Source organism: Mauremys reevesii, linkage group 3, assembly GCF_016161935.1.
Source record: "Mauremys reevesii isolate NIE-2019 linkage group 3, ASM1616193v1, whole genome shotgun sequence".
NCBI classification, from domain to species: domain Eukaryota; kingdom Metazoa; phylum Chordata; order Testudines; family Geoemydidae; genus Mauremys; species Mauremys reevesii.
The window spans coordinates 106,227,560-106,254,726 of NC_052625.1; the positions used below are offsets into that span (position 1 = coordinate 106,227,560).

General features: G+C 42.2%; 2 protein-coding genes across 11 annotated transcripts in view; both read right to left on the reverse strand.

Moving 5' to 3' along the window:
• Positions 1-3,009, reverse strand: part of ECT2L (epithelial cell transforming 2 like) — a 63,988-nt gene extending 60,979 nt beyond the window's left edge. For all 9 annotated transcript variants that reach the window (XR_005596312.1, XR_005596311.1, XR_005596314.1 and 6 more), the window contains exon 1: positions 111-3,009. The gene's annotated coding sequence lies outside the window, so the exon portion shown is untranslated. The remainder of the gene's footprint in view (positions 1-110) is intronic.
• Positions 3,010-3,155: 146 nt separating this feature from the next.
• CCDC28A (coiled-coil domain containing 28A) lies at positions 3,156-13,930 on the reverse strand. 2 transcript variants are annotated; one of them, XM_039530910.1, is made up of 6 exons: positions 13,799-13,930; positions 10,153-10,349; positions 8,486-8,649; positions 6,666-6,820; positions 5,919-5,941; positions 3,156-3,325 (listed from the first exon to the last, which is right to left on the reverse strand). In XM_039530910.1, the coding sequence occupies exons 2-6, from the start codon at positions 10,308-10,310 to the stop codon at positions 3,271-3,273; spliced, it is 555 nt and encodes a 184-aa protein (XP_039386844.1). In that variant the 5' UTR covers positions 10,311-10,349; positions 13,799-13,930; the 3' UTR covers positions 3,156-3,270. The 2 variants fall into 2 exon arrangements, with proteins under 2 accessions (XP_039386844.1, XP_039386845.1); XM_039530911.1 differs by lacking the exon at positions 13,799-13,930 and adding an exon at positions 13,675-13,783.
• Between the last annotated feature and the right edge of the window lie 13,237 nt (positions 13,931-27,167).

The window sequence follows — 27,167 nt, forward strand, 5'->3', positions numbered from 1 at the left end:
AGGACATTACTCCCTACCCTTTCTATTAACATTAATACAGTAAAACTAAAATACAAAGCAACCCACTTTTCCCATAAACCAGGGAGTTCATAGTCTATTGAATGGTTTACCTCCAGAGAGGATACGTCTTGCTTTTCCTTCTGAACAAGCCGCTGGAGATCTGCAATGAAGGCTGGAATTACTGCTGCGTTGGATGAGGGTCAGTACTCCCCCATCTCCATAGGAACTGCACAACAAGCTACACCTTGGGCTCCAAGCCAGAGCCTGACTCAGGCTACTGTTGTCTTGTGTGCCCCTCCCCTAAAGGGGAAGGACCTATGGCACAGCTTCAAATCTCAGTGTGTGCTCACTCCTACTAGACTTGCAGCTGCCCATACACCATGTAGTGATGTGAGCATGGAACCATCTCTTGCATTCCCACTGTAACAGGCCCTTTACCCCACATGTGGCAGTGACACAGCAGAATTGGGCTGCAGCAATCCTGAATAGAAGGGAATGGCACTGGTACGTCCCAGTGTAGGACGGGCCAAATGGAGCAGCATAGTTGTACCAAATTACAGCACACCATCCATCCAAACTAGTGTACAATGGGACAGCCTACCACTATCACAAGTGAGTCAGGACTAAAGGCCAGCATCTCTCAGCTAGGGAAATCTTTCTGAGTGGGGACCGTTGGATGGGCACAGCTTTTGTAGAACTAGGTAAGAGTATCCTAATTGTAAAGGTTGAGAAACTGGAACACAAGTTAAGGAACTTCCCTGAGGTCACAAAGCCAGTCAGTGGCAGTGTAGGAAATATAAACAAGGTTTATATTACTGACTCCCAATCTCCCCCATTAACCGTGCTCCTACGATGCTGCAACGCTAACTACCTTTATCTCGTTCAAAGTGTGCGTCAGAAGTGTAATGCTTTGAGGGGCACAAGGAGCAGGATATTTTTTAAGCTGCTTCCCAAATCTCCACTGTTGATCAAAATGTTAACTTTGTTTGCAGCTCTACAGTTAAACAGTAATCGGTTTGGCAAGAGTTTGTTCGGAGCTAATAACTTATTTGTGGCACCAACGACTCAACCTGGAATTTTGCCCAGGATATGGTAACTTATTCTTACACTGTAGCTTGCCCACAATAACAGTAAATGTAAGTGAAATAAAGAAACCCCTAGTAGAACCAACTCCTTCCGGTGACATCAACCATCTTATGAAATATTTATTTTCTTGTTACTAAATCTCTTTGCTACTTGCAGTCTGAAGAGACACTGTTAAAGTTGACAAGCTAAAAATCACAACCATCTCCCTTTAAATGTATGTATATTCCATTCCTCAGATCGCCTGCAGTAGTACATACTACTTGAAGAGTATAGTTTCTAATAAAAACACTACACTCCTGCTTGCAAAGTTTTAGAGCTAAAAGTCCTACATACAGCAACTGTCTAGTTATTGGCTGACCAAAGTCTAACAAAACCTTGGGTACACTTTCTTTTGCTAGTGTGGTCAGTGTATTGTGCTCCCAGTTCCTCTCTACACTGTCTTGGGAGCGGAGTAGTCTGCTCACAACCTCCCCAGAAGACATCCATCAGATTAGGAGTTAGGGATATTCCATGGTGGCAAACTCTTTCTAAAGAGTCTCACTGACAAAGGGAACTGTGAAGTAAATCATAGTGCAACAAGGGAAGTTTGGGGGAAGGACTTTACTAGGAATCTGATGGCTTAGTGTGGGATTTGGGCTTCTAGGTAGGAGAAGAAAGGCAATGCCAGTACTTTACTTAGAAGTTGCAAGAGTTGGGCTTGCTTTCAGTGAGGATTATGGTATCTAAAGCCTCCTCCTCACAGAGTTGGGATTTCTATTTAGAACTTTAGGGATCAGACAAAGCTACAATTGATTCAGAAGGAAAGCGGTGGGAGCTCATGAGGCAAAGAACTGTGTTCTTTCAATGAAGATCTATGGAATCTTCTTCTCTGAGAGGGACTTGCACAGAATTTGAACCTTTTCTTCTCTATCCCAGGCACTAGTAACATGGATAGATCAAGAGCTCAGAAGACTCAAAAGGGAGGGGAGAAAGACTTCACTCCTGCTATAGAACAAATGCACACAAAAAATGAAATCTGAATAAACAGTTTAACTACACGTTAGAACAAATGCATCACTGAGTGCACATTTTCACATGCTCTGGTAGAAGTTTTGAGCCATCACGTAATCAGTCTTTGCACAAACACAGGCTCTCTGTCCATGTTCAAGAAATGTTGCAATTTGTATGGGATTTGGGCTCATGCTGCTACAAGGCAGGAGCAATAATTCAGCTTGATTGTATGAAAGGAACTTTGTGTGGGGTAGATTTGTGCTTGCTAGCTATGGGCCTGCTTTGTCAACTGTGAATCCATCAGTACAACATCTTCAGTACTGAAATATGTATAGTAACGTGTGCTCCACAAAACCTGCCAGTAGAAGCATTTTTTAGGAACAGACCTCTTGTTACTGGGCATGTGTTGAAGGTCAGTATTTATTGTTGCTGAGTCTCCCCACTCCTGAAATAACTAAAAATAGTGAACAGCCCTTAACCCCTCAAAAAAGGGAGACTTTACTAAACAAAAGAAGTTAATGGAAAGCAAAGTAGTATAGAATGGATTTATTATGGAGTGACAGTGTAAGTATTGCTGAGAATTCAAAATTGCCAAAACCAAATGACATGGGCTGCCTGTATGTATTCTAATTCTAACTGGGTGAAATTTTAAAGTGGTTGACAGAGCAAGGGAAAAAATTGACTTTGTAAAAATTCAGACCCTACAAGAGCTCTTTCTCTGAGCATAATTAAACAGATACTACACTTTTTAACATAGTGTATGGCATAATTTAATGGTGAACAAAACACACTAAAGAATGTGCAGATTGTCTACATACTAGGCAGGAAGGCAGCTACAAAAAAGCTTCACTGCTAGCTTTGTCAAAATTGGAGTAATGTTAGTGAACATATTATATGTACATATATAAATCCAATAGATATATGAACAACACTGAGAATGTACTTTCAAGTTTTCCCCACTTTATATTAAATAAGGCATTAAAACAAGCATAGCAGCACACCATTGCAGTTAGATCAATAGATTCCAACCCTGATATATCGCAGTGCTCAAATCTGCTAACAGGAATGTGTGAAAATAATCACTTGTATTTGCACTTTAATTTTCTGTTGTGGAAAATGAGTAAGAATCTAGATTCCATTGGAAAAATAAAGACATGACTTCTGGAGAGATTTCTAAATCAAAAAAATCTACACTTAACTGGTGGAGGTATTTGGGATATCTTGTACATCTGCTAAATGAAGTTTTTGTCTGGAACAAAGAGTTAAGAAATTAAGTTTTCATATGATAACACGAGATAATTTACCTTATGAATATCTGTATTATACTGGTATTTAATGTTTGTAAAGTATGATAGATTTGAGATGACATAAAAGAACAAAATATTACACATGGCCTGACATGCTGGAATATCAATACACACTGAATGCAATTATACACAAGGTCAAAGTTTACATGCCAGAGGGAAAAAACAGTATCACAAGTCATCTTAGTGCTAACCACATTGTCACCAATTTAAAAATAAATTAATCCTCTTCTGTTTTATTGCAATTACAAAATAGCCTGATCCAAAGTTTTTCAATAAAGTGCAAATAGTAAAAATGAAATACATATTTAATATTTTCCTTGCCTAAAAAAATAAGTTTAAATTTAGAGAGTATTAAATCTTAAATGGAAGATTGAAAGAATGGAGGCGCGCAGGTATCTAGAAGGGCACATCCCTGGTCCTGTGCATTTACATAAGAAAATGTATTAAATAAGTCTCTTAGAATACAGACCATTCACTACTAATTTGAGGACATTTGAAATCCTCATTAAAATACTATCCTTATATTAAAAGATGCTAACTCAGATCAGTTACTTATATAATTAGAGCCCAATGAAGCACAGACATTTTAGAACCACTTTTTCTGGCGAGGGCAGGAACAGTTATGCCATGAATTTCTGTAACTGCTGTAACATAGTAAATGAGTTATAGCAGGGGCTGATTTCACGTAATACCAGTAAGGTTGCACAACAGTTTCCAATAAATCCTACTCAAATTCCAAAACATACACCTTTGGGACTGAAATATTTCACACTTGGCCTCTGGCTTGATGAAACATTTTGGAAAGTTCTCTCTCTCATCTACTTATATCAGGGACGGGCAAACTTTTTGGCCTGAGGGCCACATCGGGTTTCCAAAATTGTATGGCGGGCCAGTTAGGGGAGGCTGTGTCTCCCCAAACAGCCAGGCATGGCCTGGTCCCCACCTCCTAGCCGACCCCACCCCCCTGCTTCTCACTCCCTGACGGCTCCCCCGGGACTCCTGCCCCATCAAACCCCCCGTCCCCTGACGGCCTCCCCCAGGACTCCATCAACCCCCTCCATTGCCTGTCAGCCCCCACGGTACTCCTGCCCCATCCACCACCCCCTTCTCCCTGTCCCCTGACCATCCCCGGACCCGCCACCCGTGACTGCCCCCTGCTGCCCCATCCAACCTCCCTCTCATTCCTGATTGCCCCCTGGGACCCCTGCCCCATCCAACCCCCGTTCCCCACCCTCTGACCACCCCGAACCCTATCCACCCCCCCCCCACCATGCCACCTGAACTCCTCTGCCCTCTATCCAACCTCCCTGTCCCCTTACCGCGCAGCACAGAGCACCGGTGGCTGGTGGCATTACAGCTGCACTGCCCAGAGCACTGGGTCAGGCCGCGGCTCTGCAACGGCGCCACCTGGAGGGGGGGACAGCACGAGAGGGGCTTGGGGATAGCCTCCTGGGACAGGAGCTCAGGGGCTGGGCAGGAGGGTCCTGTGGGCCGGATGTGGCCCACGGGCCGTAGTTTGCCCACCTCTGACTTGTATGGTCCTTGTTACTGTTGTATCTGAGCACCTTATACTTTTGGATACATTTATGATCACAACACCCCCGCAAGGCAGGGGAACACTATCATCCCCATTTTACAGACAGGGAAGTGAGGCACAGAGAGATTAAGTGACTTTCACACAGGAAGTAGGTATCAGAGCAGGGAATTAAACTGTGTGTCTCAAGCCCCAGGCTGATGCCCTAACCACTGGACCATCCTTCTGCAATGGTTAGGAGGCTTACAAGAATGGAAATGACAACTTAAGGTAATGTATACATTAATATAAATGTGAGTTATTTAGCTGGTTATTGGCAGCTGTTAATGCTTAGGCATTTAACGGTAATGCTGCAGTTCTGTATTTTGCATATTTCAGTGATCCATGTTCTAAGTTTGTGTGCAAGTTTCCTCCTTCGACAGGAGCCCAAAAAAGTGTTGTGGAAAACTGAAGAATATTAGAATTTTTTTGCTCTAGTATCAGCAGGACAGAACTCCACTCCTGAACACTTTAGGAGGCATATTCTTATGCGTGGTTGCTCCAGAGTTCCTAGCCAAAGTGGGTAGTTTATATCAAGGTCTGCACTCAACTGGCTAAACATTCTTTTTTCTCAACATGTCCAGCCTAAAATTTTATATTTAAGCTATGACAATTTTAGATATCTGTGTCTGATGTACCTTTTTCTTTCAAAGTGTAAACAGAAACAGTTAATGAAGAAATCTTTAAAGAAATAGCCTATTCACAAAGCTTTGTTTAGATCTACAGCAACCTACCGTTTGAGTGTTACAGGAAAGCCATCTGTAAGCTAGAGGGATCTGAAAACATGACATACTACAGCCCTGAGCTTCAAAAAGGAGCACAGTTAAAATCCATTGAACTCTCCTGAGCTACAGAACACCTGTGAAATGTATTTTCTGGAAATTTAATAGTATAATTTTGGTTCTGATCAACTTTTTATTGCAAAAATGTTCACCAAAAATGACATTTAATAAAAAGGATACATAGAAGAATTCAGTTCTTCCAGCTGCAATATAAATGAACAAAGTATGAGAAAAAACACTGTAGTTATAATTAATCAAGTAAACATGTCAATAATACAATTATAAATGGTACTAACACAAATTTAGGGTCTGTTGCAAAAAAATTAAACAAACCCTTCATGGTAATACTGTAAGTTTAAAAGCAAGTGTAGCTCTACACTAGGAAGTTTTGAGAAATTAGACTTTTTGGATATTTAACAGTTTTCCTGTTTATCAAAGAAGGCACCAGAGGAAAAAAAAAAGATTGATACATTTAGAATACATAGGTCCAGATAATTCTCTCTGTCTAGTCTCTGCTAGATGTGGCAGAGTACAGAAAGAACACAGGGAAGATGGTTCAGCTCCCTGATGCTCAGGCTAGTTCTACATCAGCCTAAGCTCTGAAACAGTTTGCAGGACCTTAAAGGCTGCTCTAAACTGCACAAACTGGTAGAGGCGCCACAAGGAGTAGTCTGAATAAGAGGGATGGACAAGGCACTTGTATTTCCTCAAAATTAATGCTGAGGAAGTAGAATCCTGAGCAAATATGGGAAATATCCTAGGTCATTAGAGTCACATTTTTCCTCAACGCATTTAAACCTAAATTCCTGAGACCCTAAGGTCTTCAAGTTGTATAGAAAGAATACCACTGCTGGATCCTGTTCTTGAACCAGATCTAGTTCTGTGAAGCAACTTCAGTGGAAGACGGTCTGTCTTGACTATACTTACATCTGATAGCAGCCTATCCAAATTGGAGTCACTGGCAACTTTTCTTTTATCTTCAGGAAGTTCTTCCAACTCCCCATAGAGTTCCAAATTCAAGCGAGCTAGCTTCTCCTGCATCCCCCGCACATGTTCCATCTGTTCTATGGAACACTCATTTCCTGAACAAAGCAGATTGTAAAGCTGTTATGTAAGAGTCTGACAATGGGGTAAGGAGCAAAGTCTAAGCTACTGCATGTATATCATAGATGGATTTTTGTAGTAGAGGGAAAAATGTGGTCAAATATCAGAAACAAATCCATTTACCTTCCCCAGGACTCAGTTTTATTTTTCCATGTTTATTACATAACTTTTAAATAAGAGCTGTCCTTGCATTTGATCCTGTATTTGGGTCATGCTGAATTTGTGATATCAATCATTTCAATAGCAAGAAACTAAGTTTTTTAACAGGTGCAGTGTTCTCACCCTGTTCTGAATGGAAGATCTGCATGCTGGATCTAATCCACCTCTGCCCCATCTCTAGACCTGGCCTTATTTTTCACTTAAAGTGTCATCAGACTAAACTTTTTCACTAAACTTGGCTGTTCCTGGGGTTTCTCCTCTAGCACCTCATAACCTCTGTCTCTCAGACATGCTCAACCCCCTCCTATTTAACCAGATTATAGCTAATTGGATACCCCTGAACTAATGTATGTATTTTACAAAAGTACCACCACACTTCTCTGCAAGGTTGAAGCACCTGGCAGCAGGAATGACTAAGCAGAAGAGCCCTGTAACCCCATGCAGAGACCTAGAAACTTACACCTGTTGTACACAATATTATGATTCCACTTCAAGGTCAAAGAGAAGAGTAAGATGGGCTGCATGTATGAAAGCACATATCTTCAATTGCATTAGACTCAATCCTGCTCATATTAAAGTTAATGACCACACTTCATGAGAGCCAGGGGCTTAGGTCCTAACAAGAGCACTGAACACTTTGATGCCATGTATGAGGCATAGGTTCTGGAAAAACTCCATTGCAGAATTGAGTGGAGATGTCACATGATATGCCTAGGTTCTAAAGGTAAAAATCATCTTCATGGACCCTCAGTCAATAGTTCATGAAGCAACAGCATTTTGACTATAGGCAAGAATTTGCAGCGGTAATCAATTTATAGTACAAAAATTCACCCAAAAAGAGGAAATAGGCCTAACCTACGCTAGGATTCTAAAAGCTACCCAATACTAACCCCTTTTCCTATCACTTCTTGACCAAGTAATATAGCATCATACTTTAAACAACAGTTACAGGTGAAGTTCTACATAGAAACTCTATTTCTGGCAAGATGTAAATTTGGCAAAAACAGAATTCAGTTCCCCAGCATAAGACAAAATTTTAAACTTTTTAATTTTAATTAAATATTAGCAGGTATACAGTTTGAATTGGTTTCCTACTTTGGAATTTACTACTTCATTTCATAAAGGCATTTTATTTCTTGGTTACATTTCCGCTAATATTTAACATACGCAAAGTATTTTTAAACTTGATATTTTAAACCTACAAGCCAAGAAACTGATTTGTGTGTCCCATGATAATTGGAATACACTCTCTTAGCACATAGGCACTATGAAAGGGCCTTCTTGCCACAGCATAGACCCAAAGATAACCCTATGATTCAAAGGGTTGCTATCTCAAATGGCCAATAAAATAATCATGACCAAGTATAGACTAACCTCTTGTCTAATACAGACTGACAATCTCTATGTAAACAGCCCATCTGTTTGCAAAAAACTGCTGTCTTATATAAAAGCAACAGCTGGGTAAAGAAAACCCACATATTTACCGAATGCTTGAAGTTTGCCAGAGTGGAAATCATTTAGAAGGCTCAGAAGTCCCCTCTCCATCTCTTGAACGTCTGATACATCTGTGAGAAAAGAGTGCTGTATTGGAGCTGCCTGCGCCCCTTTTCCTTCCCCTCCTGGAGGTTTGGCTTTTTCTTTTATTCCTCTGAGGAAATGAAAGACATCTAATTTTACAGACAAGACTACCTTCCTCTCCTTGCTCCTGCTGAAGAAGTGCAATGAAGGACTATCCTAGAAATCAGCCTTAAAAAGACAACTGTAGTGAATGTACATACTTAACTGCACCATCAAATTACAAAGTGTGGATCACAAATTTTACCTAAATATAAAGTGATCATATTGTGAAGCCACTATCTTGACAATCTGATAATACAAAGCAGGACTCCAAGAATCTGCTTTCTTATTACCATTAGAAAGCACAGGATAATCCACACGTTTTCCTTTTAAAAGTATTAAGAAAACCCTTCTGATTTCCCAATACTTTGATAGGAAGCAGACTCCTGGAACTCTACTTGGCATCAAATTAGGGCCCTGGGTGGGGAAGTAAATAACAAGGCAACCACATTCACTGAACAGATATTAAAGCAGTAACAGATATTTCTAATGTATACATTCACATTAGCTAAGATTTTATAACTTGTCACTAGTTTTATTTTTCTTCCATAAAACTGCATGGAAGTTAGCCAAGCAGACACATTCTTAAATACTCTGCATACAATGCACGCTCATACAAGTGTGGAGAAAACTCAAGTGAATTCAATCTTTTTAGTCAACTATTCCATGAGTAGCTTATCCTGATGTAAATACAGTTTTGTTGGCTGAATATAACCTGCAACTACTACTATAGTTTAGAAACTGCAATACATTTCCATATGACCACCCCTTGTCAAGTCAGGCTAATAGCTTGGCCATCCACAGAAATTATTCATATATAAAAATAAGTTTAGGTCAAATTAAACAACAACAAAAATATCAAAGTGATTATATTTCCCCTATATCTTGCCATATGAGGAATAATCCTGTTGTGTATTTTAAAACATTACTGAGTTGCACACAATGATAAATTATAGTCCATTCTCACGTCAGCTGCAGGTACTGTAGATGTCTAGAGTAGTACACCTTGCATGTTGGATAACATAATATTTCTAGGGAAAACATTTTTCCTGAAATGCAATGGAGAAATGCAATCTACTGTACTTCTGAGGGGCAGATTCAGCAAGCTCTGCCATTCTGCTGATATTGGCACCTCCACACTAGATCTCAGTGCAGCACTGATAAAGTTAATTACTACAAAGATTGCTTAAGAATTTTGTTCTCAACCCTATTCTCTACCCACCTCTGCCTACATGCATTAGTTCACTGTTTAACCTCCAGCTAACACACCTCTACCTCGATATAACACTGTCCTTGGGAGCCAAAAAATCTTACCGTGTTATAGTGAAACCGTGTTATATTGAACTTGTTTTAATCCACCGGCATGCGCAGCCCCACCCCATCCCACCCCGGAGCACTGCTTTACCACGTTATATCCAAATTCGTGTTATATCGGGTGGCGTTATATCAAGGTAGCGGTGTACTTTTAGGCCAATAATCCCAACTGTCTCTCCTTTTCCCACCCTCAATGATTTGTAGAATATTAGGAATTTACCTTTTTAACTTCGGTCTTTGTGAATTTGCTTGTGGTGCAGGATTTGAAAATGCTGTACTTCTACTGACCGGCACAGAATTTTTCTTGGCATTAGCAACCTGAGTTGGGTGACTACTGGATGATTTGGGGCTCCTCCTCTTGATTTTCCTTTCTTCCATTTCCGCTGGTTAACTATTGCACTCAGACTAATTTCTTATCTTATGGAAGGAATAAAATAGTTAAATATCCATTGAGAGGGGCAAATGAGTTATTTATTATAAAGAGCTGTAGTGATGCTCAGGCGTATTGTGTAAGAGTCTAGTCACAGATCAGCAGCAACTGCTTTACCCAAAAAGATACATCTTGATTTGCAAAGCCTGTAAGAGTAGCAGAAAAATCAAGATCACAAATCTAGAACTTCCAAGTCAGCTGGAGCCCCACTAGTAACTAAACTATTCTACTATACTTATTTTCTGTTACATGACTATTGTCTACTAGAAATCACCCTTTCAGCCACTCTTACTCAATTATAGTCTAAGTAGAATAATCAGAGATGACTGAATTGTAGTATTGTACAATGCATTAATATTCTAGAAATAACCTATATGTACCCAAATATTTAAAAAAAAGACATCACTATGTATTTTATAACAGCAATAATGAGCTTGCTATATGGCATTTCCTGGAATTAATGACTAGGTGGAGCCAGTGCCCCTACAGCTGCTCTTCAATCTTTATTAGTTAATTCTGTCACTTCCTCAAAGTAGTCCTTCAGCAGTCAAAAAAGCTCACACTGAAAGCACATGGGAGCAGAGTAAGAAAACTGAACAAAGTAATAAGCCTGTTCAAGGCCTGGTCTACACTGGGGGGCGGGGTTTCGATCTAAGGTACGCAACTTCAGCTACGCGAATAGCTGAAGTCGAAGTACCTTAGTTCAAATTACTTACCCGTCCTCACGGCGCGGGATCGACGTCCGCGGCTCCCCCGTCGACTCTGCCACCGCCGTTTGCGGCGGTGGAGTTCCGGAGTCGACGGGAGCGCGTTCGGAGTTCGATATATCGCGTCTAGATGAGACGCGATATATCGAACTCCGAAAAATCGATTGTTACCCGCCAATATGGCAGGTAGTGAAGATGTACCCCAAGTGCCACACTCCAGATGCTTTCCAGTTCTACTTTCTGCACAGAAGTAGCAGCATGAGCATTATATAAAAGCAAGCTAATATTAAATGTAGCAGTAAAATAAAAACCAGTATAACAAACGGCATTACTTCATAGTCCATCTACAGCTGCCCTATTGTCAATGGAGAAAAACAGAAGCGGAAAAAGCCAGTCCCCTTTGCCATTCAAACTTCTCTACTCCTCCTTCATTTTACAGCGAAACTTGGGGTTTCTGTTATTCATTCTTTCCTTCTCATGGCCAGCCTTTATTTAGAAGGGACCAGCCTAGCTGAAACTCTCTCTTCAGGGGTAACACACCATAATACACTGACCCAAGCCTGCTGTTTTCTTTCACTATTTATAATTACTATAAATTGATTAATAAAAATTAAAGGAATTGGGGATGAAGCAGAAACTTTGGACACAAGAAAAATCTTAACAGCCTGATTGCATAGGGGTGTCCCTGTGAGTTCATACTATGTGCCCAACCATCATAGAAACATTGGCTTCAAAAGGCATGAGAGCAGGGCCAGCAGTTCTGCAGGGCACAGACCAGGGTTTCTCAAACAGGGGTCACCGCTTGTGTAGGGAAAGCCCTGGCGGGCCGGGCCGGTGTGTTTACCTGCTCCGCCCACAGGTCCAGCTGATCGCGGCTCCCACTGGCTGCAGATCGCTGCTCCGAGCCAATGGGAGCTGCTGGAAGCCGCGCGGGCCAAGGGACTTACTGGCCGCCGCTTCCAGCAGCTCCCATTGGCCCGGAGCAGGTCCGGCTGATCGCGGCTCCCACTGGCTGCAGATCGCTGCTCTGGACCAATGGGAACTGCTGGAAACGGCGGTCAGTAAGTCCCTTGGCCCGCACCGCTTCCTGCAGCCCCCATTGGCCTGGAGCGGCGAACCATGGCCAGTGTGAGCCGCGATTGGCCAGACCTGAGGACGGGGCAGGTAAACACACCAGCCCGGCCCGCCAGGGACTTTCCCTACACAAGCAGCGACCCCTGTTTGAGAAACCCTGGCACAGACTGTTCTGGTGTGATTGTGTTCACAGGGTGAGTTGTACATTCTGACACTGCCCATGGATGTTGGTTGAGGCTCGTCTTGTGCTATGTCTGGTGTGATACCATTTACCCAACCCCAAACTCAAAAGCCACAAGTCAGATTCATAGGTAGGGTTGCCAACTTTTGAATCCCACAAAACTGAACACCCTACCCCTGCCCCTTCCCCAAGGCCATGCGCCCTGCCCTGCCCCTTCTACAAGGCTCTGCCCCCCGCTCACTACATTCCCCTTCCCTTTGTGGCTCGCTCTCTCCAACTCTCACTCACTTTCTCTAGGCTGGGGCAGGAGATTGGGGTGTGGGAGGGGGTGAGGGCTCCACCTGGGGGTGTGGGCTCTGGGGTGGGGCCGGGGTTAAGGGTGTGGGAGGGGGCTCCAGGCTGGGATTAAGGGTGCAGGACGGGGCTCTAGTCTGGGGCAGGGGGTTGGGATGCAGGAGGGGGCTCTAGGCTGGGGCTCTGGCTTGGAGTGCAGCTGGGGGGGTGGGGCTGAGGGATTTGGAGCATGGGAGGGGACTATGGGTTTGAGGCAGAGCATGGGGTGCAGATAAGGGCTCCGGGATAGGGTCAGGGATGAGGGGTTCAGGGTGTGGGAGGGGGCTTTGGGCTGGGGCAGAGAACTAGGGTGCAGGGGGGTGCAGGCTCCATCTGGGGGTGCAGGCTGAGGAGGAGGGGTTTGGGGCACAGAAGGGTGCTCTGGGTTTGGGGGGGCTCAAGGCTGGGGCTCGGGTTGAACCGGCAGCACCCAGTCAGCGGCACAGCGGGGGGGCTAAGGCAGGCTTCCTGCCTGTCTTGGCTCCACAGACCATGCTGTGCGCATCCCGGAAACTGCCAGCAGTAGGTCCAGCTCTTAGGTGCAGGTGCGACAGGCGGCTCAGCTCCACACGCTGCTCTCACCCACAGGCTCTTGGCCAATGGACGTGCTCAGGGCAGGACGCAGAGCCCCGTGTCTCCCCCTTCCCCAGGAGCTGGCCCTGCTGGCTGCTTACAGGGTGCAGGTGCGCAGCCAGGACAAGTAGGGACTAGTTCGCCTTAGCTCCACAGCACCACTGGCCGGACTTTTAACGGCCCGGTCGGTGGTGCTCGCCGGAGCCGCCAAGGTCCCTTTTCAACCGGGTGTTCCAGTCGAAAACCAGACACCTGGCCGCCCTGTTCATAGGTGACGGGACTACGGGTGCTACTGACCCCCCCGCAGTGTTTCCATCACAGACGGGTTTACAGTTTGGTTCAATGGCGCGCAGCGCCCCCCTCTCTAAACACTGATCCAGCCCCGAGAGCTGCGCCGGGGCGGCGCGGGCCGTGTTGTGCATTACATGGCTACACGGCACCGACCCCAGCGGCTGCTCCTGTTCCGCGGCACCGCCTGCCCGGCGCAGGCTTCCGGGGCCAGCCCCCGCCACTCCCACTCAGGGGCCCAGACCACGACCCCCGCCCCCGCGGTCCGCCCAGGCCCTACCTGCGCAGCTTCCCCTTTCACCGGTCGCCTAGCGTGTTTACGGAAGTGACGCCTCATCATACGACCTTCGGTGGGCGCGCTGTGCATTGTGGGAGCGGGAGTGCAAGCCTCCGGCGCGCAGCTCTGTAGGCAGGCCTGTGCCGGAAGAGCGAATAAACTACAACTCCCAGAATTCCCTGCGGCGAGAGCCAGAGGGGAGGAAAACCCGAAACGGCCTCTCTGTGGGGGCGGGGCCAGGAGTGTGCCCCGCCCCGCCCCATTTTAAAAGGGCTTGCTCCTCTCAACCCTGTGGCGCGTGTCCCTCGGAGAAACGCAGCCTCGTCGCCAGGGTTACGGGGAGGGGTTCAGCGCGCCCCTCCCCAGCGCAGACGGAGCTCGGTCCTGGGGCGCGGGCGCGAGTTCCCCCGAGCTCAGGCTCCGCACGCGGTAAAAGGAACGTGGGCTCGTGGCAGCAGCTGCACCCTCAGGCGCTGTGCGCAAAGCGCTGAGAGGCGCCCAGACGGAGCCCCCCGCCGCGAGGGACACGCCCCTGACAGGCTCGTGCCTAGGGTAGGCGTCACCTCTGCTCCGGGGCGTGCAGCTGGCGGGTCTGAACGGGGTCCGCAGTAGCTGCGCGGCACGTGATTCACAGGCCCCGCATGGTCCCGTCCTTGCCGGCCCGGGGGCGGGGTCCCTGGACCCGGAGCTCTGGGCAGGAGCAGGACGAGGGCAGACGCCTGTCAATTCCTTCCTCCCTTCTGCAGGTGGCGGCTCCGAGTCACACGCTGCATCTTTTCATAGCTCTGTACGCGGCTTGTAGGCCTGGCAGAATTCGATTTTTTTATAATTGTGACAAATAACGTTGATTATTTTTAAGCATTTTTCTAAATTTTTTTATCCATTTTCACAGTTGCAGGAAATTATGGAGCATAGGTGCTGGAACTAGGGGTGCTCCCACACCCCATGTCTTGAAGTGGTTTATATCATGTACAGGGTTAATAGTTTGAGTAAATGGCTCTTGGTACTGCCACTGTACAAATTGTTCCAGTGCCCTTGTAATGGGGTGGTTCCCCACAATCATTGTTTAATGACAGGACTTATTGAGATTCAAAAAATTAAAACTTCATAACCATTAAAACATATATTGTCAATGTCATGTCAAAATATACAAAGTAAATTATCCTTAAATCAAACTCTTAATAAGTTCAATATGTTTTTTTCTTACTTTGATAACCAAAATTTATGAATCAGAAATGGAAATATTCTGTGGTTGGTTTGTGTGTATGGTGAAAATGATTGATATTTACTGAGATTTACCAATAAAAGCAAATCCCCAAAGCCTATCTGTTTTCCTATCTGCAAAGCAATAGATTAACTTTTTAAACAAAGTGTTTGTTTTAGGAATAATTACTTTTCCAGTGCTACTACACTAATTGTTTCCAGCATTTCTACTATGTTTTGTTTTATTTTTTTTGCATTTAGTAGGTGCTAAGAAGAGGAAGAGAAAGGGCAATGAGTGCCTGTTGGTACTGCCCTCTAATTTAATTATAAATTAATTAAGCCCCAAAATGATTTGCGGAAGTGTTATGGCATGTAACAGTTCTGTACTTTGGAAAACTGTTAACGACAGCTTCAGGTTGTAACCTAGAAAGTCATGGTTCCAAGAATATATTCCTCTGTTGTATCTGCAAATAAATTCTCTCTAACTTCAGGAAACAACCTGAACAATTCCAAGATAGCCATGAGAAGATATCCTAGCATGTTTGAATCTTAAAATGGGATGCAATGGGTACTCTGAGAAATGTGAGCACTAAAATGCCTGCAGTTACATTTATTATAAAGTCTTAGGAATCTGGTTTTGGATAATCTAAATTGTGAGAGAAGTCAGGAAAACATGTTTATTTTTAAATATTGTAATGCTGTACCTATTCCTTAGTGCACATAAATCAGTCTAATTCAAAATGAAGTCTGTCCAGAACACATCACCAGATAAAGCAATCGATCAGGCTTCAGAACAGTTCTGTGAAGAGGGCCAAAAAACATTAGACCTAGCATGTCGGTTCCTGACTGATTTTTGTCTCTTTTTCCATATGTGATAATTATATTTTCATATGTTCTAGGGGACATGTTAGAGCAAAGATCTGGATGTCAGGACTCTTGAGTCCATCACTGACTTGTTGCTGTGACCTTGGGCAAATCAGTTAAGTGCCCGATCCCACAAACGCTTATGTACATGCCCACATTTAAGCATGTGAAGAGTCCCCTTGAAGTCAGGACTGTTCAGTTACTTGAAGTTAAGCATGTGTGTGTTTGTATGATCAGTGTTTTAACCTCTCTGAGTCTATTCCATCTATAAAATAGGAATACTTCCCTGCAGGTGTTGAGGCTTTATATTTTGATATCTGGGGGTAAAATGGCCATTATTATAATTACAAAATCTGATGATTTTCTGTGCTGCTTCAAGAGTTAATACTTTATATGGTATTTACATTATTTTCCAGGTATGGGAATCAGTATCATTAATGCTTTGTCACTCCTTCATTTATTCATAATTTCATGCACCTTCTGCAGTACTCCCCCACCTGCCTGTCAGTTACTGTTTCCGTGCCCCCTGCTTCTCCACAAAACCTTCAGAAATCCAACTGTTCCACAAAATCTTACAAGGTATAAAACTTCTGTGTTGAGTTTAATGTTTCTATCCTGTTTGTTTTATTCTTTCTTGTGTTAGATTTTAAGACCTCCATGCAGGACTTGTGCTTTTAGATTTAACTTCATTTGTTGTAAAACTCACTGTACACTTACACCACTTTATGAAAGTAATGAGTGTTGGAGGAATTGGGACTTATTCACTCTCTTCTGGCTCCTAAACAATGCCTTCAGGCTGTATTGTGCCAGGTGCTGAGTATCCTTAACTGCCATTGGCTTCTGTCTGCAGTGTTATTGTAGTCATGTTGGTCCCTAGATCTGAGCGAGATAAGGGGTGTGAGATAATATTTATTTGATCAACTTCTGTTGGTGGAAGAGACAAGCTTTCGAGCTTCACAGAGCTATTTGCCAACAGGTGATAGAAAAATAAGACAAAAATTACCCTGTCTTGAGTTCATTTGACTGCATAAGCAGCAAAGAATCCTGTGGCACCTTATAGACTAACAGACATTTTGCAGCATGAGCTTTCGTGGGTGAATACCCACTTCATCGGATGCAAGTAGTGGAAATTTCCAGGGGCAGGTATATATACATACAAGCAAGCTAGAGATAACGAGATTAGTTCAATCAGGGAGGATGAGGCCCTGTTCTAGCAGTTGAGATGTGAAAACCAAGGGAGGAGAAAGTGGTTCTGTAGTTGGCAAGCCATTCACAGTCTTTGTTTAATCCTGAGCTGATGGTGTCAAATTTGCAGATGAACTGAAGCTCAGCAGTTTCTCTTTGAAGTCTGGTCCTGAAGTTTTTTTGCTGCAGGATGGCCACCTTAAGATCTGCTATTGTGTGGCCAGGGAGGTTGAAGTGTTCTCCTACAGGTTTTTGTATATTGCCATTCCTAATATCTGATTTGTGTCCATTTATCCTTTTCCGTAGAGACTGTCCAGTTTGGCCGATGTACATAGCAGAGGGGCATTGCTGGCATATGATGGCGTATATTACATTGGTGGACGTGCAGGTGAATGAACCGGTGATGGTGTGGCTGATCTGGTTAGGTCCTGTGATGGTGTCGCTGGTGTAGATATGTGGGCAGAGTTGGCATCGAGGTTTGTTGCATGGATTGGTTCCTGAGCTAGAGTTACTATGGTGCGGTGTGCAGTTACTGGTGAGAATTTGCTTCATGTTGGCAGGTTGTCTGTGGGCAAGGACTGGCCTGCCACCCAAGGCCTGTGAAAGTGTGGGATCATTGTCCAGGATGGTTGTAGATCCCTGATGATGCGTTGGAGGGGTTTTAGCTGGGGACTGTATGTGATGGCCAGTGGAGTCCTGTTGGTTTCTTTCTTGGGTTTGTCTTGCAGTAGGAGGCTTCTGGGTACACGTCTGGCTCTGTTGATCTGTTTCCTTATTTCCTCGTGCGGGTACTGTAGTTTTGAGAATGCTTGGTGGAGATTTTGTAGGTGTTGGTCTCTGTCTGAGGGGTTAGAGCAGATGCGGTTGTATCTCAGTGCTTGGCTGTAGACAATGGATCTTGTGGTGTGCCCGGGATGGAAGCTGGAGGCATGAAGGTAGGCATAGCGGTCGGTAGGTTTTCGGTATAGAGTGATAATGTGACCATCACTTATTTGCACCGTGGTGTCTAGGAATTGGACCTCCCATGTAGATTGGTCCAGGCTGAGGTTGATGGTGGGGTGGAAGCTGTTGAAATCGTGGTGGAATTTTTCCAGAGTCTCCTTCCCATGGGTCCAGATGATGAAGATGTCATCAATGTAGCGTAGGTAGAGAAGGGGCATGAGTGGACGGGAGCTGAGGAAGCGTTGTTCCAGGTCGGCCATAAAAATATTGGCATATTGTGGGGCCATGCGGGTACCCATAGCGGTGCCACTGATCTGGAGATATATATTGTCATCAAATTTGAAATAGTTGTGTGTCAGGATAAAGGCACAGAGCTCAGCAACTGGTTGGTCCAGTTTTGCCTGGTACTGAAGTCAGGCTTACTGGCCTGTAATTGCTGGGATAACCTCTGGAGCCCTTTTAAAAAATTGGTGTCACATTAGCTATCCTCCAGTCATTTGGCATAGAAGCTGATTTAAATGATAGGTTACAGACTACAGTTAGTTCTGAAATTTCACATTTCAGTTCCTTCAGAACTCTTGGGTAAATACCATATGGTCATTACTGTTTAGTTTATCAATTTGTTCCAAAACCTCTAATACCTCAATCTGGGACAGTTCGTCAGATTTGTCACCTAAAAAGAACAGCTCAGGTTTGGGAATCTCCCTCACATCCTCAGCCATGAAGACCCATACAAAGAATTAATTTAGTTTCTTCGCAATGACCTTATCATTCTTGAGTGCTCCTTTAGCATTTTGATCATCCAGTGGCCCCACTGGTTGTTTAGTAGGCTTCCTGCTTCTGATGTACTTAATTTTTTTTGCTATTACTTTTTGAGTCTTTGGCTATTCTTCTTCAAATCCTTTTTGGTCTTCCTAATTATATTTGAATTTATGGTCCTTTCTATTTTCCTCACTCGAATTTAACTTCCACTTTTTAAAAGGGTGCCTTTTTGCCTCTCACTACTACTTTTACTTTGTTTAGCTATGGTGGCACCTTTTTGGTTCTCTGACTTTTTTAATTTGGGGTATACATTTAAGTTGAGCATCTGTTGTGGTGTCTTTAAAAAGTTTCCATGCAGCTTGCAGGGATTTCACTTTTGGCATTGTATCTTTTGAATTTCTGCTTAACTAACTTCCTAATTTTTGTGTAGTCCCCTTTTCTGAAATTAAATGCTAAGTGTTGGGCTGCTGCAGCGTTTTCCCCACCACAGGGATGTTAAATTTAGTTATATTATGGTCATTATTACCAAGCCATCCAGCTATATTCACCTCTTGGACCAGATCCTGTGCTCCACTTAGGACTAAATCAAGAATTGCCTCTTCTCTTGTGGGTTCCAGGACCAACTGCTCCAAGAAAGTCTTTTAAGGTGTCAAATTTTCTCTGCATCTCATCCTGAGATGCATGCACCCAGTCAATATGGGGTGAGTTGAAATTCCCCATTATTGAGGTTTTTTATTTTAATAGCCTCTCTAATCTCCCTGAGCATTTCATAGTCACTATCACCATCTGGGTCAGGTGATCGGTAATATATCCCTACTGCTATATTGTTGTTAGAGCATGGAATTACTATCCATAGAGATTCTATGGTACAGTGTGGTTCATCTAAGATTTTTATTTCATTTGATTCTATGCTTTTTCACATATAGTTCCAATCCCCCACCAGCATGAACTGTTCTGTCCTTCTGATATTTTGTACCCTGGTATTACTGTGTCCCATTGATTATCCTCATTCCACCAAATATCTGTGATGCCAATTATATCAATAAACTCATTTAACATGAGGCACTCTAGGTCAGTCATCTTATTATTTAGACTCCTATCATTGGTATTTAAGCACTTTAAAAACTTGTCACTTTAGCTGTCTGCTATTACATGATGTAATTGAATGGGACTGTTTCTCATCAGATCCTATCTGTATTTTATCATCTTCCATCCTTTTCTCCTTAACAGGACATAGAGAATCTCCGTTAATAGCTCCTCTGCTAAGGGACGTCTCTGTCCAAACCATGTGCTCCTCCATACCTGTCGGCTTTCCCCCAGCCCTTAGTTTAAAAACTGCTGAATGATCTTTTTAATTTTAAGAGCCAGCAATCTGGTTCCATGTTGGTTTAGGTGGAGCCTATTCTTCCTGTATAGGCTCCCCCTTTCCCAAAAGTTTCCCCAGTTCTTAATAAATCTAAACCCCTCCTCCCTACAACATTGTCTTATCTACGAATTGAGACCCTGCAGTTCTGCCTGTCTAACTGCGTTACATTGTTTTCACTTATCTATATCCTGTTATAATGCAACAGCAAACATGTACATTGTGTATACGCCTATATCTAAATAACCCATAAAAGAAACCTTGTGGAATGCTAATGAAGGACTTTAACAGCAAAGGTACCTCCCTGGAACTTAGGTATAAATTCTTCCTCCCCCCAGATAGCAATGATCAGGTGCAGAGTAAAGACAAAATAGTTGCTTGCCACTGTGGAAGGTGACTTTATATTTCTCAGAGCAGCTGAAATGACATGTATTGTATCTTTCTGAATAAAGGCAAATACTTTCCATGACAAATATAAATATTCAGTTTGTTCAAATGCTATCAGATGAACATTAAATTTCACATTCACAAAGCCCTTTGAGTCTACCATCCACCCTATAGTAGTTTAGCTTTGTTGTATGAGGGATCAGTTAGACCAATTTATTTACTGTATTAAAACCAGAGCACAAATAGTGTGTAACTTACTCTGGCACACTGTAGAAAAGCACAACAATCAGTGCTGCTTATTTTGGGAATCCATTTTTTAGCATACAAAGTTTCTTTGCTATGCGTATATTGTCATCACTGCAGATGTATGGATAAAGTTACCTTAAAATAGCATTAGGGAACTTTAAAGAAAAATAAAGTTTTAAAAAATCCTTTTACCAGGTTAATGTAGTAATTTTATTCATAATTTTAAAGTTTGATCTGATGGGTAGTAGAATTATTAACATATCTGTCTCCTTTATTGGTGATTTAGCAGGGCCTATAAACAAAGATAATTGAAAAGGTAATAGGCTGTGGTGAGGTTTAAATTAGTATCTTCCTTTAAGGTGAATAAATTATGTTTTGTATAAATAGTAATTTCGCTCAGAATCAAAAACAATGTATGTATAGTTTGGATTTGATGCTGAGAGCCATATGGTAGAGAACACTGTTAACTGGAGTCAGATAAAGGTATTGTAATTCAGTGAAACCTGGTATACTTTGGATTAACCACACTGATCCACCTGAGATTTGGAGTAATTTAGTGTCATAGTAATGTCTCAAAATCAAGCTAGGAAAAATGCATTATTGTTCCTCTCTGGGGCATTGTACCAACATCAAGAATTACAACTCTGGTTCTTTGTGTTTAAAACAGATTTAATCACTGTAGCATCAAATACAAAAACAGTGTTTTGATAGGAACATTTGTTTTCCCTTCTTGTTAAAGAAGTGAAATACAAAGTTAATTAAATCTGATTTACTATTAATTATTGTTTGCATGTAGCTCTTGTTGCAAACTAGCAAATCCACTTTGAATTCTATAGACCTTTTATTTTAGTAGTAGGTTGGGAAATGGATGGTAAAAAAGGTGACTCCACAGACTTCCACAAGTCATCTTCCATAATTTGAGAATGTGATACCACCATATTTTTATATATTATCTGATACAAAAAAATTCATATGGAGCCATAGATAAAGGTTGGAAGGGGTGCTGAGGTTGCTACAAAATAGGAGGAGTACCTTGCAAAATCTTCCTTGCCTAGTGGGAGTAGGCTTTTGGACAAGTAAGTGAAATGCAATTCACTTCATCATCATAATCCTGGTAACGTGTGGGCTAGTAAATATTGTACTTGGGCTGATAAATGATCATGACAATGTGGCAAAGCTGCCATTATGCATAATGAAACATACCTAAAAAACATACAAAGTCGCCTGCTTCTTCACTGGTTCTTAAACTGGATGATGTGTCTTTCTGTCCCACTAACTTTCCTCTTTTGTTTTAGCATGAAAAAGCTAGCCACAATAAACCTATCATGAGATTTACAGACTAGTTATTTTAAAAATGTTGCTTGGGACTTTAAAAGTAATAACTTTATGTACACTAGCTTAGATAGTTTAAAGGAAATTTCTATCTTCATTTTCACACTTTGGAGAAAAAAATCTATAGGATTTAATAAAAATGTATATCCTTGGTATGGAATTTTATAAAATGGTTTAAAAGATTTAGAAAATAAATACTACTTATATTCTGTATGTATCTAGAGTAATTTCAATATATCTAACCCTACTGGCTTCATCTTTGCTGAATACTATAGGAATTTTTCATAGTGTTAGGTCATACACTGAAATAATTATTTAACAGCAGCATTAGCACATTGTGGATTAGAATTGCCAGATAAATGCATAGGTCAAATAGAGCTGGAAATAGAAAGTGAATAAATAATACAAAAAATAGGTCTTTAGTAGCTAGTGCATTCCTTTTTGGGGATGATGACAAATCTACTCTTGAAGAAACTGAACTGGAAAAAATCATATATACTTATGAGTTTGGTATTTTGAATGAATAAATGTATAAACAATTGGATCGGATAATTGATTTTTTATGAGTTTTTTATTTAAATTGGATTTTTTATTTTATTTAAATTTTTTAAAAAATAAACTGTTTAAAAATAAATTTTGAATTAAAATCAGATTAACACCTTAATTTATTGTAATCTGTTAAAACATTTAAATAAAAAATAAATGCTGAATCCATGAACCTATCAAGAATCGGAGGAAAACCATCTAACTTTTAAGGTCAGTCTTTATAAATATTATATAATAGGTCATGTATTAAGAGCTTGTTTTGTTTAATACAAATATTTTGCTTTGTGTGTGTTTAAATTCTAAATACAATCTTAATGCATCTTGACACAAATCATGAGCAAGAAGTTACTTATCTAGTAAATAAGCATATCATTAACCATTTTCTAACATTAAAAATGTTCACTCAATAAGAATCTGAAAATATTAAGCTTTATATAATTGCTTAAATACATTTGTATATAGTTATGTACCACTGTTGGCACCAAAAAGATGTACCAAATCTAGCGTAAAGGCTCTATTTAGTTATAGCCATTAAAAATACATTTGATTTATATCAACCAGTGTGAAATGCACCTTTCTTTAGAAAAGAACTGTAGTGCAAATGGAAAAAGTTGATTAAACTAGATCAATGGTTTAAACTGAAGCTTTCTAGCTGGTGATTTAAATTGCTGATTTAAATTACCTTGATTTAAAATCAATCCATGCCACAATGGACTCAAAGTCCTTCCATCATATTATTGAACTATCCTTGCAACTCTGACATGAGTAGTCCTATTGAAGTCAATAGAATAACTTGTGTGAGCAAACCTGTTGAAAATGGCCATTCCTCAGATTAGTAGCTCCACTAATATAATGCACTTTTGTAAAACAAAGTTATTGCAAAATATAAATTTTGTAAACAATATTCTTTAGTTAGCAAAACCCTGTTAAATTAGAAGTGTGGCCTGCTTAAAACTGAAAATCTAGTGCCAAAATTTAAGGTTGGAGCAATGTTGTGTGTGTTAGCATTTACCGTCTAATTGTACTACTGGCACAAGGAATTTCTGAGAAGTTGATACTGGAACTGCTTCTGGAGAATACAGGTCTATGTACATATTACTTTTAGTATTGAGCATTAATGTACACACCACTAATAAAAGTTTAAAGCGTCAATTTGAGCCTAACTGGGACATGCCATCAGGATTCTTTAAAGGCCAAGTTGTAAAGCTAAGGGCCTTTTCCTGTAGCCATACTGTAAGGCCTAAAGCGTTTGTCTGCAGCCATATTAGGAGAGCAGCAGCCATTAGCTAAGAAGCAGGAAGTCACATCCTCACATTCCATCTAAATTACATTAAAACAATGTAATATCAGGTTGTTAAGGAGATCCTGTCCTATAGCACCCACTATTACCAAATAAACAAACAGATCTTAAGATGGTTAAAGAAAACTTAGTTTGATACCATTCTGTCTGGCAAGAAATCACTTATCAATAATTGTGGTTGTGAAATCCTCATTTCTTCATTGTTTTGTCATTCTGGCCCCACTTCTCCATTGTTTGTCTGTATAATCTCTGTCTGGTATGTTGATGGTTTCTGTTGGGCACATAATTTTGCAAGATGTAAATTAATTAATTTACATCTTGCAAAATTATTTTTTTTGGGGGGGGGGGGGGATGATTGGTTAAAGAAGAACTACTCACCTTTAAGGCACAGGGCACATCTACACTGCAGAGGGGATTGATGCTCTGAGATCGATCCACTGGCAGTCAATTTAGCAGGTCTAGTGAAGACCTGCCAAATCAACAGCTGATTGTTCTCCAGTCGATCCCTGTACTCTACTCCTGATGAGAATAAGGTAAGTAGATGGGAGATTTTCTCCTGTCGACCCCCTGTGGTGTAGACCTTGCAGTAACTCGACCTAAAGGTACATCAACTCTAGCTACATTATTCACATAGCTGGAGTTGCATAGCATAGGTCAACTTACTGCAGTAGTGTAGACACAGCAAGAGCCTAAAATCAAAGATGCTTAGAATCTGCTGCATGACCATGATGTGCAGCCGCCAGAATCCAGACAAGACTGGCCTTGCCTGGCCAACAGGAGAAGTCCGCCTGACTGACCAGGATTGGTGAGCATAGCACTGTATGTTTTACATGTGTGTTCTGCTTGGTAATTGTCAATAAATAGAGAATAAGGATTTACTATACAAGGCTCTTTCACTGGTAAAAGGCCCTGCAAACCTGCAGAGTACACCTTGAGCTCTAGGAATTCGATAAAATTGGGTGCCCCTAGAGTGGGTGAGTAACAGAATTTTGTGCGGGTAATGAAGTCTTACCCTCAATTTCAATAAGGTTGCTCAAGTGTCGGGGCAACATTTGTTCTTAAGTCTATATGAAAATCAATGTTACCACTCAGAGAAAACATAAGTGTTTAAAAAAAAAAAACAAACCAAAAAACCCAAAACTCTGTTTTACTTTGAGAAACCAAAAAATATGCACACAACCCTTCTGCTTCTGTGCCAGGAAGTTTGAGTAATAAAATTCTTCCCAGACCTTTGCATATTTCTGCTGGCATCAAGGATGACACTGCTGCATAGACAAGTAACTAAAAGGCAGATGCATTGGCTCCCAAGGTGCTAGAAATGCAGCAAGATCTAATGCCTGCCAAATAGAGAGGGACAACAGGAGTAACTTGGGGTGGGGGGGATATTTTCAGGACTGGAAGGAACTGTAAACAGTGGAGTGAGAGAATAACACAAAAATAGCTGCTTGTGTTCTGCTACTTTTAAGAAATGGTTTATTTCTAATTGTTGTTGAAGGTAGTCCTAAGAATATAAAATAGTGTGGTCAGATGTGGTGCCCCCTTGCCTCTGGCCTCCCAAAGTGATGGTCTGGGAGGAGCAGCAGTAAACTGTTTCTCTGTTTTAAGTCGGATGAACATGGAAAGAGAGAGTGGCAGTCATCTCCTGGGAGAATAGGTGAGTAGTGAGAACCACTTGATGATGGGAGGAGAGGAAAGAGATTATAAAATCTGGTTTTCACATGCAATTATTTAACTTCATCTAAAAATCAGATTAAGATGGGTACTGGATGCAAGTATTATAAGAGGGGCTGGCAGCCCCGCCTCACCTATTAAGGTTGCTCTACACCAGCTGTTCTCCACCAGGGGTCCATGGCCCCATAGGTGTCCATGAGTCCTTTCAAGGGGGCCATGGGTTCCCGCAGCTGAAACACAGAGCCTGAGCCCTAGCACCCCTTGGGGAGCTGAAGCCAAGAGGCTGAAGACTCGATCCCTGGCACACCCCCAGTATCCCCTGTGGGCTGAAGCCAGGGGGCACAGAACTGAACCCTGATCCCTGGTGCCTCCCATGGGACTGAAGCCCCAATCCATGGAACCTTTAACAAGGCTGAATCAGGAGATGTGGGGCTGAATCCCAGAGCCCTGGTGCTCCCTGTGGGGCAGAAGCCCTGAGCCCTTGGGCAGAGCTGGGATGAACTCAGTCAGTGCACAGGATAGACCCCCTGCTCTGGAGATGAATCAGGGTTGTGTAGTGAAGAAGACAGCTGTCTGAAGGATCCCTGTTTTGTTTGTTACAGAAGTTAGAAAGTGTGTAGTGAATGAGGCTGGAGACTGCAGGAAGAGAAAGAATGATCTTGTGGTTAAGGCAGCTGACTGCTCCTGAGAGTGTCCCATTGCCCCCAGCTGATGACTTCAGGAAGTCTGGCCCTGATATTACAAACTTTTACACATGTTTAATTTCATACAATGAGGAGTCCTATAAGATGTTTTTAAAAGAAATCAAAATAAATGCATTCACCTTGGGTGAAACAGAGTGCATTTGTAATCATAAGAATAATTTAGATGACTTCAGTGGGACCACTCATGTAAAGTTAAGGATGTGTGTAAGTGTTTCAGGATCAGCTTCTATCTGATAGTTACAGAATGCCTGCTCACTGCTCTCACCGCGTCTCCACCCTATTGCTGCACCTCTCTGCCACACCAACCACTCCTTCGCCAGACGACTGTCAGTCACCTTCTGCTGCCACCTGCCTCTCTGCTATGACCTCTGCACATCAGTCTCTTATTTTCAGCTTTTTGCAGGCTGAGCAGAAACATTGCCCCATCTCAAGTAATTTCAACTCTCTGTGATTTTTAGCTCTTAGCATGCAGGGCAGAAACACAGCCCTACCACAACTGGATTCAGCTCTGATTGAGTATTTAAAATAACAAAGAGGCTCATAATGAAGCCTATTTAGCTATCTCTTTGCAAAATGGCGGGGGAGGAGGGGAGAGAAAGGAAGGGGATAAATTGATTAAACCAGTCCTGGGAGAATGCTTGGGGGAGTGGCCACATCTCCTGGCTAGGATACCTGTCCCCACCTCCCTTAATTTCACAGAGTTCTGGCATTCAAGCCCCTGGTTTAAACAAGGTCCTTTCAGCTGATGGTGACCCCCTCATTTATGCTAACAATATTAGTAACACCATTTCACTATCCCTGCATTCAGTACTAAAGTGATTTGTAACCCAACACCAGCCAAAGTTGATAATTTTGAGCAACAGCGCT